A 13,409-nucleotide genomic window follows, 5' to 3' on the forward strand; every position below is an offset into this window, starting at 1 on the left:
GAGAGAGAGAGAGAGAGAAAGGAAGGAAGGAAGGAAGGAAGGAAGGAAGGAAGGAAGGAAGGAAGGAAGGAAGGAAGGAAGGAAGGAAGGAAGAAAACCTCATAAGTCATCTTCACTGCTCAGCCAAAAGCTTGTGTGGAGTGTGGGTGTGGGTGTGAATGCTGGGGACAGGGAGTGTTGAGAGGGAGGGGATGTGATCTCTGGGGTCCCTTGCTGCTCCCTGGGTTATGGAAGCCCCCAAAATCTCCATTGGTGGGAGGCGAGGGGAACAGGGCCAGGAGCCACATCAGTGACACCATATTGGTCTTTGCAGGAAATCTCCTATTCCTCAGTGGCCTGCACAGCCAGTCCACCCCAGGCTGACCCCATAGAGAATGGCAGATGACCTCAGCCAAAATGGTCAGCAGGTACTACCAGAGGGTTGGATCCCTCCCAGGATCCTGGAATTTCCCCAGAACAGACAAGGGTCTTGGAAGGAACCCACGTGGGTCATGGCTCTCCTGACATCCCATCCACAGTGCTTCGATGCGCCCTGCCTAATGCCAAGGGGAAGGACAACTTGCTGGGACATCAGCATCAAGACACTTGATTCTGTCCCCGCACCCCTCGGAGGGGCTACATGATCATGCTCAAGGCCCTTCCTCTCTCTTGACCTCAGCTTCCCCATCCAAAAGAAAAGGACTCCAACTACCAGTTCTCATGCATTTATTATTTATTTAGCGCCTGTTGTATGTACTAGGTGCTGCCCCCAAAAGATCCTTCCCAAACCTAAAAAAAAACCATCATTCTTTGCGCTTTTCTCCAAAATGGATAGGCAACAGAGCTTTTGCCCCAGAGTCAAGAAGATTTGGGTTCAAATCCTCCCTCAGTAACTTACAAGCTATGTGACCCTGGGCACGTCCCTTCTCTCTGTGGGCCTCACATTTCTCCTCTGTAAAATTAGGGATTTGGACCTGATGGCCTCTGGTCCCTTCCAGCTCTAGAACTAGGTTCCCATCCTTTGATTTGTTAAATATTCATAATGATAACTCCCCAACCCAAAAAGGGGGCAACTAGGTGGTGCAAGGGTTAGAGTGCCAGGCCTGGAATCAGGAAAACTTGAGTTCAAATCCATCCTCAGACATGTCCCAGTTGTGTGACCCTGGGCAAGTCACTTCACCCTCAGTGCCTCGCCCTTACTGCTCTTCTGCCTTAGAACCAAGACACAGTATTGATTCCAAAATGGAAGGTGAGGGTTTAAAAAAAAAAAAAAGATGAAAGAACAGAAATCCAGTTGACCTTAAGCCAATGGGAAAAGTGAATTGTTATTGGACCCTCCCTAACCTGGTCCCTTGGAGGGCAAGTAGGGCAAGTATTCTTAGCCCCATCTGACAGAGGAGAAAACTGAGGTGGGAGAAGAGAGAGAGAGAGAGAGAGAGAGAGAGAGAGAGAGAGAGAGACGAACTTTCCAGAAGTTGCATAGCTGATGTACATTAAATCCAAGAATGAGAGCCAGGCCTTCCTTCTCCAAATCTCCATCCTACCATGGGGCCTTGCTAGAGAGAATGAGGATTCCCTGAGGGCTCTGTCAGAGTCATTGGGCCTTCCTGGATGCCCTGAAGTGGCAAATACATTCAGTCAACATGTATTCAGCCAGACTAGAAGCTAGCACGCATGTCCCCAGCTCCTGACTCTTCTTCATCCTGAATGCTGAATATTTTTATGTTTGTAATTAAATTAATAATTTATGGTTTAAATTATTATTAAAATCTTCCTACAATCCATCAGGGTCTCTGGTACGGAGGGCTGGAGGCAGAGGGAAGGAGGGAGGCAGCCTTCACCCTAGAGGGGAAAGGCAAGAGTGGGGGGAGAAACCACCTTGGAGCATGATGTTGTGGAGTGAGACCTGGCTCAGGAGTCAGAGCACCTGGGTTCAAATCTCACCAGCTCACACATTTATTACTTGTATGACCCTGGGCAGGGTCCCTGTACATCAATGGACACACCATACCTGGAAAATTGAAGGGATGGGGGCAGCTGGGCTGTTCAGCGGATAGAGAGCCAGTCCTAGAGCCAGGAGGTCCTGGGTTCAAATCTGACCTCAGACACTTCCCAGTTGTGTCACCCTGGGTAAGTCACTTCACCCCCATTGCCTAGCCCTTACAGCTCTTCTGCCTTGGAACCAATACATGATATTGATTCTAAGGCAGAAGATAAAGAGTTAAAAAAAAAATGAAGGGATTGGCCTGGGTGGCCTCCAAGGTCCCTTCCAGCCTTGAATCTGCAGGCTTAATGCCAAATTGTTCAGCGAGGGATGGTGAGACCTATCCAGGGGCAGGTGAGAGTGCCAGTGATTCTAGGATTACAGGACCACAACTTCCAAGGCCCCATTTAACTGGAGCCTCCACCCTACTGCCTCGATGTCTCCCAGTTTCCAAGCCCTTCCCTTCCTGAGCTCCGTCTCCACCCCCTGCAAATATCTCCTTAAAGTGAGTGTTTCCTCCAGCAGTTTGGACTGAACCCCGTACCTAAGTCTTATCCTTCTCCCAGAGCTTTTCGGTTTCCTGCCTTGGAGTGGCTACCACGGAGTTCCCAGGATGTCTATCTTCCAGCCCATCCTTTCTTCTCCTGGGATTCTTTCTCAGAGGGAATCATGGGGAATCACAAGGGGGACTTTGCACAGGACTTCCACCCCGCCTAGAGGTTCCCTTCACTTTGACTGCCATACAATAGGTGACCCAAACATTGGCCCTCTGGGGCAGGAGGGGAAGTCAGGCCCTTCAAGGAGAGAGGAATAGGAGGTGTGCCAGGTTCCCTCTCATACTGGAAGGGCTGGAAGAAATTGGTCCCCAAGAGAGCCAGAGAATGGGCAAAAAGGCAAATGGCATGTCCAATCTGGCCATAAAGGATTCTGGGAGCCTTGACAGAGGAAAGGAATGAGCCCCCAAGTTCCTGACGACTCTCCCCTGCTTTAATCTATCCTACTCTCTCCCCAAGTTGCTCTCTCAATGGCCAGTTCTTATCATGCTCCTCCTTGGCTCAAATACCTTCTATGCCTGCCTCCAAAGTCCAGGTTCCCTAGCCTGGCATTCAATGTCTTCTCCAGGTGACCCCCGGCCTGCCTTTTCCAGCCCACACCATCCTACAGCTTATCCTCCCTGATCCCATGAGGGTACACTGGAAGAATGATGATGAAGATGATGGTGATAATGATAATAACAACAACATTTACATAGCACTTGAGTTGGCAAAGCACTCTCCAATTACCATCTCATTGGATGCCCACAACAACCCTGAGAGGCAGGTAAGCCTTGTAAGAGGGGAAACTAGATATTAAGGTGGTCGCCAGGAATCAGATTAGCTTGACTCCATATTTAAAATAGACCCAAGTCAGGATGGCTTTTATGGAAGTTTATTTACAATTAGGAAGGTTGAAGGTAGGGAAATAGAGAGAGAAACTCTGACGCAGACCAGAGGTCCTGAGGTTAATTAAACAAGGCTTCTAGCCACAAGGCCTTTTACAATTAGAGAAGCAAGAGAGCCTCCTTGAGGCTAGAGCCTCCAGAAACACCAAGGGAGGAGGAAGGAAGTCAGCCCAACTTACCCTCGTGACAATTCAGAGGGAAGCCACCTGAGGTCTCACCAGAGATCCTTCAGCACCAAGTTCAAAGAGCCAACTGCCTCCACAAGAAGTTACCATCATATATGAAAGATGGCATCTTTTGTCACTCCCTGCATCCACCTCTAATTTCAAGCAGACAAATGGCAGCCTCGACACTGTTTTGGACTGCCCAAAGGGCCGTCCCTTGTTCTTGATTTGTTACTTATTGTCATGTGTGGGTAACTGATCTTCCCCTCCCCACTCAGGGAGGTGGGATGACATTATCTCTGATGGTTAGAGTCTAACAATGAATGAGGATGAGCTAATTCTATTTACACAAACCCCTGTGAGGATCATTGGGTGCCTAGTCACCCCAAGTGATCATTTTCCATAATCATCTTATACCCACAAAGGTCTTCTAACTCCAATAGTTAGAGATAAGAGGGGAATGGAAGAGAGAGAAAGCAAAACCAATGTTTGCTAAGCGCATTGACAAGAAACCAATTGGGGGCAGTCCCCTATTGGCATAAAATGTACATTCAAAGTAACTGTTCAAACCCCATCAGTTCAATCAATTGTACCCCAAAGTTCATTCTGGATCTCTTGATGCAATGTAGATTCTTCAGGCATCTTTCTGCAAACAGTTCATTCTCTGGATTAAGGAGTCAGCAAGCTTCTTTCCCTGAGAATTTTTTTTCTAACAAAAAATTAAATCTTGGATTTTATAAAAAAACAATCACCCCCCTGACGAAGGTATTTAAAAAAGAAATACCCAGATCAGCTCAGGATACATGGTTGAGTTATGGGGTTGTATGAGTCAATTCAAAAGAAAAAACAAAAACATAAAAAGAAAATCAAATTGAAGAAAAATGAAACTTTGGGAGAAAGAAAACATTTAAAATCCGAATCAAAATATCAAAATCTATGTATATAAAATTTCTGAATAAAAATAAATTCATAAAAGGCCCTTGTATTAGGGTCCAATTAATATAATTTCTATCCTACTAGTCTGTAGAACAAAATGCAGTAATACTGCACTTACCCATTGGCAGCCAAGACTGCAGGAAGTTGCCATTCCATAAGAGAAAAAAAAAAAAAGAGGACCAGATTTATATGTAAGGGAAGTGCCTGTCATTCCCTGGTCTGATTTACTTTCACTCTCAGAAATATATGGGTGAGCCAGGATGATGGCCAACCTTTGGTACCTGACCAGCAGTGTAGTTCGAAGAGTCCTACGTCTTAACATATGTTAAGCATCACAACTTCAAGTCTTATACTGAGTTCAAGTCCTTAGTATTGGCATGGGAGTTCCTCAATCCCACCTGTATTTGTATGGTCTTTTTGACCTTGTGCTCCTTGGTACTGTGCAGTTTTTCTCATCAATCCCATTGGGATTGGTCGGTCTGTCTCCATGACCCTGTGCCTTCTTAGCACTTTTTAATGGCTCTTGTGTTCCCTTCTCCTGGAATCAGACATAAGCATTAATCACAATACATGGCAGGTTCCCAAAGTCTAAAGCCTTGTGAGTAAGCAGTAATATTACAGCAAATATATATATTAAAATTATAGCACTGCAAAAAAAAAATAAAAAGATTAATAGTGATTATATGTACTTTAAGTACAAGAAATGAGAAAAGGGGGAAATCAATTATTCTATTAAAAGATAATAGGAAAATCAATAAGAAAATTAAAAATAAATTCAGGGAGAAAAAAAATACAATGTGATTTGTTATAATTAAAAATGATGAGGGCCGAGATCAAAAGGGAGAATAGTATTTTAATAAAAGCCATGCTGATAGAGATAAACTGACCACGCGCCTGTAAGAAAAACCTATTCCAACCTCACCTCAGCCATTTACCTTCCTCTCTCCTCGAGCTCAGGTAACTCAAGAGGAAGTCCCAAGTCACTACCCCCTACTTAAAATAGTCCCTCACCTTTAATACATCATCCAAAACAGGAAACCCATGAAACCCGTTGGACCACGGGAAATGTAGTTTTAAGAACCCCCACAGGTCCACAGAAGTTTGTCAAACACTATATTGATGTTCAATCCTTCCAAATAGAACCCCAGGTGATTTTAACTAACACAGATTCCAAAAACAGCATCCATTTGTCTATGAACTGTTATCTCCAATGCATGTAACAGGAAACAGTCAATCAGTTTCAATAGAAGATGCTTTCTTTGCATGTGAGCAATGAATCCAAGAGTCCTTTTCTCCAATTTTTATAGCTGTCGGGGTGGTTAATAATATTTGGAATGGACCTCCTCAGATAGGCTGAGTTCCTCCAGTGTACTGGAAGTTATGTATACCTTGTCCCCTGGGTGTAGGTCATGGAGTGGGCCCTGCCTTGTAGAGGACACAAATTGATCCATCTTTCCCAATTCGGTAGGACACTTCATAGGGGTCCACCCAAAGGATCAACTCCCTGGGTAGCAAGTGGTACAGCAGAGGCAGGCTGAGTCCAATCTGCCTGGCTACCTTGCTGATGATGGGGTCCAACTTGTGGTTGATTAGGATGCAGCAGTAGCCTGAATCTTTCAATGGCTTTTCTGGGAACCAGTGTTGTTTATAGTGTTCTGTGAGTGCCTCTTGAAAGGCCCTGCTCAAAACTTGTAGCCTCTGTTCACTTACACAGCCCCGAGTCCTCAACAAGTTGGAGAGGAACCCCACAACTGTGGCAATCTCTGGGAGCATATTGGCTCTCTTCCCCATCCAGCATGTCTGGCTCATCTCAGATAGACTGTTGGTGAGAGGGATGGCAGGAGCAGGAAGGGGAGAGTTCACCAGGCTGGACCAGCCACTACTCTGAAGACTCCAGCTGAGTTGACATCCAGACCACCAGAGATTATAAGAGCAGTAAATGCTTTCAAACTTACTCATGACTTCAATGGGCTCATCTTCATTTTTCCTCTGGTGACCGTTAAATGCACATACAACTACTCTACTCAATTCCTCGAGATCCATAGCTTGGGCATTTTTCTGGAATCCCCCATGCTGAGGGGGATTGTCATCCTTGGTATAGTGTGGATGAGCTCCACTTTTTATGTATGTGTTGGATCATTTGGTATGAGTTATCATCTTCCTGAGTTTTATTCCTAGCATTTTTATCACTCCTAAAGTTATGATTCCTAGAATTATTATTATTATTATTATTATTATTATTATTCCTGTTGTTATTTCTATAGTTATCTTTTGACTGGGTATTATTTCTGATTACTCTTAAGAACTTCCTACAGTTCATCATTGTGTGGCCCTTCTTCGCACAGAATTGACAGATAATGGATTGATAGTTAGATTCTTGGAGAGGGGCTATAGTCTCTCCTTTATTTTTCAGTCTTTCCTTTAGCATTTTATTTTCTGCTTTTAAAGCATCCATTGAGTCAGTGTCTTCCTCATGTCTTTGTGCATGGCCCTTAAAAATATAAGATGCTACTTTCCTCAATTCCTCAAGACTCATAGATTCCCAGGTTGGGCAGTTAGTTTTAAAAGTCTTTGACTACTTTGCAGTAATTCTCAACGAATTGCCTACGTACATATCTAACATCCCGTTCCATGGTTAAATCAAGGTCCATGTATATTTCTCCCACCTCAATCAGCCTATCCATAAAATGGGAGGGAGTTTCATTGGTATGTTGTTTGGTTTCCTCGAATTTTGCCCAGCTGTCAGGTGTATCAACACAAGCTTTCATGGCTGACAATAATGCCTCTCTGCCATGGCACAATTTGTTGTGATCTGGGGGAGAATTGTAATTCCAGTTTGGATCCTGGAGGGGCCATTTAAGTCCTCCCTTACCTTTCTTGTGATTGGCCCAAGAAATGATTCTTTCTTTCTCACCGACTGTCAGAAACTCATCTAATATATTTTCAACATCCTGCCAACTGGGGTCATAAGTTCGGAATATATTATCTAATTTTCTTATAATTAAGAATGGTTCTTTCTCAAAAGTAGGTATATTTTCTTTGAACCTAGCTATATCTTGAGGGTTGAAGGGTGTATAGTGTCTTATAGGCATCAAGACCCCATCTTTATTGAAGGTAGGTACTTCCCCTAAGGGTAATGGGCTTTGGGCTGCATCATTTTGCATTCCTGCCTCTAGGCTTGGGTAGGGAGTAGGTAAACTAAGGGGAAGGGGTTGGGGGAAGGGAGGGTTAGAAGGATGAGAGAGAGGAGCAGGATGGGAGGGGTTAAGGACTGGGGCAGGGTTAGAGGCAAGGGAGGAGGGGTTAGGGGCTGGGGCAAGGGAGGAAGGGTTGAATTGGGGAGGGGCTGGAGCAGCGGCAGGGACTGGTGGTGGGATGGGCTGAGTAGGGGGTGTGGCAAGAGCAGAGTCAGACAGAGACTCAGATGATGAGGAAGTATGGAGAAATAAGTCTCTCTGATGCTGGAATTTCCTCGTTTTACATTTTCTCCTTTTTAAATACTTTGCAAGGATTTTTACAGAAGCCATCGGTTGCTCTATACTCTCCTCCACATTGTCCAACCTCGAGTTATAATTAAGCCGAGCATGTGGTGCCCTGGATTGTTCTATATTAGAAGTGGCATTTTGCTTCTCTTGTTAGTCTTTCCAGGAGAAGTAAAGATAGACCACTCCCCCTATAAGTATTACCACCACACCCAAATATAGTGCAAGATATATCCCTTGTAATACATTCTGTGGGATTACTAACCAGCAAAAAAAGGTCATTTCTACAAGTTTGACTACGCAATCGAAAGTCTGGACCCAGGTATTCACTAAGGTATTCACTGGTTGAAAACACATCTTCATTTCAAGTTGCCTGTAATTTTACTTTTTATCAGTAGATGTCGATAGTGGGTAGGTTTTCCCTTTCCAAGAGTTAGGTGTGGACCCTATTGTTTTTTAAATTACAATCTCATTTATTTCTGGCTGGCAGAAAAACAAAGCCTGTAGCAGGCAGTTTCTTTCAGGGACTAAGTTTGGGAGGGGAAATAAGGTGTAGCTGAAACCCTTTTCAGCTTCAAAAGTTCAATTTTAAAAAATTTTTTTTTAATTTTTAAAATTTTAAAAGTCTTTTTCTTTTCTCCTTCCCCCTGAAGCTAAAACTGCTAAACCCATGTGCTTCCCTCTTTAGGCAAAAGGGCAGCTCAGTTCTGGCTGGCCCCACCAGGCTTTATCTTCTCACTGAGATTTTAAAACTAGAGACACGTGGGGTTTTGAAAAGAAGGTAGACTCCCAGGAGTAAAACAAGGCTAAGACCTAATTTCAGCCTAAAAATTTACTCTCCCTAAAAGATCCTACCAATATGCTGAGTCTAGTGCCTTCTGCTTTGGGTGAGGTGCAGAGCTGCTTCTAAGCTTTTTCAGGTGTGTCCCTGGGCTAGCTAGGAGACAAAGCAGTCTGTAAGTCCCCAGTAAGGCAACTGAAAAATAGGATTCCTTCCCAGGTGAAACTGAGGGTCAGCTAATTGGCTTATTTGTTCCCTGAGGCAAGGGGGAGTGGAAACAGCCTCCCCAGCTGAAACCTCAGGACCCTGCAGCTAAGATTAAAACTGGCTACTTTTCTAATGTATTTTAAAGGCTAAAAGAAAGAAAATGTTTGATCTCACCTGTCTGGCAGCTTTATGTAAATCACAGATCCAAAACAAGCTGCAAAAAGGCTGATTGAGGGATAGTAATGAAAGTAAGAAAAGTTAGGAAGATTGAGAGCATCCAAGACCAACATGGAGAGCCTCCTTGAGGGTAGAGACTCCAGAAACGACAAGGGAGGAGGAAGTCAACCTAACTAACTTACCCACGCGACAATTCAGAGGGAAGCCACCTGAGGTCTCAGCAGAGATCCTTCAGGACCAAGTTCAAAGCGCCAACTGCCTCCACAGGAAGTTACCATCATATTTGAAAGACGGCATCTTTCGTCACTTCCTGCATCCACCTCTAATTTCAAGCAGACAAATGGCAGCCTCAACACTGTTTTGGCCTGCCCAAAGGGCAGTCCCTTGTTCTTGATTTGTTACTTACTGTCACGTGTGGGTAACTCATCTCCCCTCCCCACTCAGGGAGGTGGGATGACATTATCTCTGATGGCTAGAGTTTAACCATGAATGAGGATGAGCTAATTCGATTTACACAGCCTACCATTACCATCCCATTCTACAGAGGAGGAAACTAAGGCAGACAGAGGTTAAGTGACTTGTCCAGTAAGTGTCCAAGGCTGGACTGGAGCCATCCTCCTAACTTCAGGCTCAGCGCTCGGTCCACTGAGACTGCTTTCTTCCTGGGTGACTGCAGGAAAATCAAATAACATCTCTGGCCTTCAGTCTTCCTCATCTTTCAGACGAGGGGCTGGCACTAGGTAGTCTAAGCCTCCCCCACCCCATCCCTCAGCTCTAAACTGTGGCAATGCTCTATTAATTCCTAACTGTTAGAGAGAATTGCTGTGTGTTCCCCTGGCTGGAATCTGGGTCAGAGAGGCCAGCAAGGCTGCTACTTGTCCTCGGGAATCCCAAGGGAAGTCTGTCCCTTCTAACAGAATTTGGTTAATAATCCAAGGGGACAAGGGGACGAGACTCCTTTTCCCATGTTCCCCAAGGGGAGGGCTGGATAGTTGATGGACCACCTCTTAATTAGGTCTAATCTTGGGATGGTCAAGGAGGGGCTGAATAATGAGCTCCTCCAATCTAGTTCTCAGCCTGCCTAATCCAGCACAGATGGTCCCTGGTGTGTGAGAAACAACCCTGGAGACCTCTATCACTTTACTGGTTCTGATGCTGCCCTAACCAGTAAACCTGGTACAACCACTGAACTTATAGTCTTACCCCCAAATCAGTTCTTAATCATTACAAAATCCTCTGGCCAATCAGTACAAAGCACTGTATAGCATAAGTGCTAAGAAGGGTTTGAGGGGCAGCTGGGTAGCTCAGTGGATTGAGAGCCAGCCCTGAAGATGGGGGAGGTCCTGGATTCAAATGTGACCTCAGACACTTCCTAGCTGTGTGACTTTGGGCAAGTCATTTAATCCCCATTGCTTAGCCCTTACCACTCCAAGCCTTGTATCCAATACATAGTATTGAATCTAAGAGGGGAGGGGAGGGGAGGGGAAGGTAAGGGAGGAGAAGGGAAGGGAAGGGGAGGGGAGAGGAGAGGAGTGCAGGGGAGGAGAGAGGAGAGGAGGGAAGGTGAGGGGAGAGGAGGGGAAGGGAAGGAAGTCACTAGGATGACATGCCAACCCCTCAGTCTGGCATTCCAAACCCTCCCCAATCTGACTTCATCCTGCCTTCCCAGCCTCATTTCACATCCTTCCCATCCACACACTCAAAATTCCAGCCACCTGAGATAGTTACCATCTGCCAAACCTTTTCTGTCATATCCCATCTCCATGCAGATGTCCAGACCTGCAGCTTTCATAATCCTCCTTCTCCCTCCCTGTAATCCCCCCAGCTGGAAATGTTCTTAGAATTTCCTAACGCACTTTCACTGAATCTCTCCTTTGCCCCCACCCAGCACCCCACTACATTATTATATTTGTTGTTTTGGGGTTATTTCCGTCTGTGACTCCATTTGAGGTTTTCTTGGCAGAGACAGCGGAGTTGTTTGCCCTTTCCTTCTCCCGCTCATTTTACAGATGAGGAAACTCAGGGGAAATGAGGTTAAATGAGTTGCCCAGGATTACCCAGGCAGGAAGTGTTTAAGGCTGGATTTGAATTCAGGAAGATGAATCTTCCTGACTCTAGGCTGGGCTCTCTGTCTGCTGTACCACCTACCTGCCCGTGTTAATATTAGACTTTGTATCATGCAGGATGCCCTTCCCACATTCCAGCAGCAGCTTGAGGGCAGGAGCTGTTTGTTTTTCTGAGCTGATAGAAGGTAAATGGACCCATTCAGAAAATGTTTTCCCAAGTGAGTCTGAGCCTAAGCCAGTGCATCAGACCTTTCAGCCGAGGAGGAGGCCCCACCCCTTGATAATCTTCCTCCTGGTCTCTGGGAACCCTTCTCAATCGATCGCACCTATTTAGGCACCTATTTAGGAAAGAGCTGGTTGGGGTCAGCCATGCCTTCTGGGACAGGGAAACAGGTCATGGTTTAGCAACAAAAAAGTTCTGGGAGTCAATGTGGGGGTGGAACAGAGCCCAGGACACATTGTAAATTGAATCTACATTCTTAACATTCTCTCCATCACTTTCTTTAAGAAAGAAAAACAACCTTATACTTAGTATCAGCTCCAAGGCAAAAGAGCGGAAAGGGCTAGGCAATGAGGGTCAAGTGACTTGCCCAGGGTCACACAGCTAGGAGGTGTCTGAGGCCAAATTTGAACCTAGGCCTGGCTCTCAGGCCACTGAGCTATCCAGCCGCCCCCTCTTTGTTTGTTTTTTAAATATTGAAATACTCAAAAAACTAGTTCTGACAAGCCCTCTTGTTATTCACCTTGTTTAGTAAACAAGATTAATCGAGTTCATTTCTCCAAAGAGCTAATCTTGATTAAATTTAATTTCTGGTTGTGTTTTGCGATTACCTGAGGGAGGGATTGGATCTTTTGGAGTCTAACTCTGAGATTTTGCCTGGGGAAAAAAGGGACTTCCTATATGGAAACTCCCTCCGCCAATACCCACAGGCAGCCCTAATTTATTAAGAGTCTGGGGGCACTAAGAGGTTAAGCGGCAGCCAGTATAAACCAGAGGTAGGATTTCAAGCTAGGTCTTCCTGCCTCCAAGCCATCCCTCTAACCACTATAGCAAACACTCTCGTTTTTATTTACAGAAATTCCAATGTGCCAGGGTTTCTTTGGGCTATTATTTGGTGTTGGTTTGTTTGTTTACTTAAGAGAAGGAGAGAAGAGGAGCCTGGGAGTCACCACTCCCGGGTCTGTGACTGCAGGGAGGGGGTTTCACTTTCTTCATCTATACACTAAGAATTTGAGCTAGAACAGGAAGAACTTGAGAGCGCTCAGAAGCGGACCAAGCCCCTCGATGCCACTAGATGGAGCCAAAGTGCACAGAGCGCTAGGCTTGGAGTCAGGTAGCCCTAGCCCCAAATCCAGCCTCCAGCACTTACTGTTGGTGTAACCCTGGGCAGATCTCTTCAGCGCCGTCTGCCTCAGTTTCCTCAATTGAAAAACCCCCACTGGTTTGTGAGGTTTCGAGACTCTGTACAAAGAAAGCACTTTAGCGTTTTGCCCTGCACACAGTAGGCACTCAATACATGTTCATTTCCTTCCTCCTTTTTAAGGAAGTTGATTAGAGTTAGCCCATTCTCTAATCTTTTCAGCCTCCTTCCGGCACTTACTTTCTCTTCTTATTCATAGGGAAAGAATGGTGTGTTAGGGCCTGGGCAGTGAAGTGATCCCCATTATCGATAACAGCCCCTATTCTCCAGAGCTTTCAAATTTACAAAATGCTCTCTTCCTAACAACCCCGTGGCTCCCATCTACCTTTCCAAGCTAATTTCTCATAGCTCCCCTTCATTTATACTACATTGGCAAACCCCTCTATTTGCTGTTCCCCAAACAAGATGTATGATATATCTCCCACCTCCTTGCCTTTGCCCCCTTGCCTGTAATGCACTTCCTCAACCCGCCTTCTCTTAGAATTCCTGGTGTCCTTCAAAAGCTCAAAGAATCCTAGAATCTGAGAGATTCAAAGGGCCTCAGCAGCCACTTAGTCCAGTCCCATTATGACATCCCTGAATACAGATTGCTCAACATCTGCTAAAAGAACTCCGAAAACTCCCGGTGCCACTTTCTACAGAAAGCCTTCCCTGATACCCCACAAGGTGGTGTTTCTCTCTCTCTCAGTGTCTCTCTCTCTCTCTCTCTCTCTCTCTCTCTCTCTCTCTCTCTCTCTCTCTCTCTCTCTCTGTCTCTCTGTCTCTCTGTCT

General features: G+C 45.3%; 1 protein-coding gene across 2 annotated transcripts in view; it reads left to right on the forward strand.

Annotated features, from left to right (window-relative positions):
* The window catches only part of NECTIN2 (nectin cell adhesion molecule 2), a 182,918-nt gene that overhangs the window by 13,491 nt on the left and 156,018 nt on the right, over positions 1-13,409 (forward strand). Inside the window, exon 8 of one of the 2 annotated variants that reach the window (XM_044667280.1) lies at positions 314-1,116. The exons of the other annotated variant lie outside the window; for it this stretch is intronic. Coding sequence (XP_044523215.1) covers positions 314-385 — 72 coding nt within the window. The 3' untranslated portion in view covers positions 386-1,116. Of the gene's footprint in view, positions 1-313; positions 1,117-13,409 lie in introns of those variants that run through there. 2 annotated transcript variants of the gene reach the window in all.

The sequence above is a fragment of the Gracilinanus agilis genome, chromosome 3 (assembly GCF_016433145.1).
Source record: "Gracilinanus agilis isolate LMUSP501 chromosome 3, AgileGrace, whole genome shotgun sequence".
NCBI lineage: Eukaryota > Metazoa > Chordata > Mammalia > Didelphimorphia > Didelphidae > Gracilinanus > Gracilinanus agilis.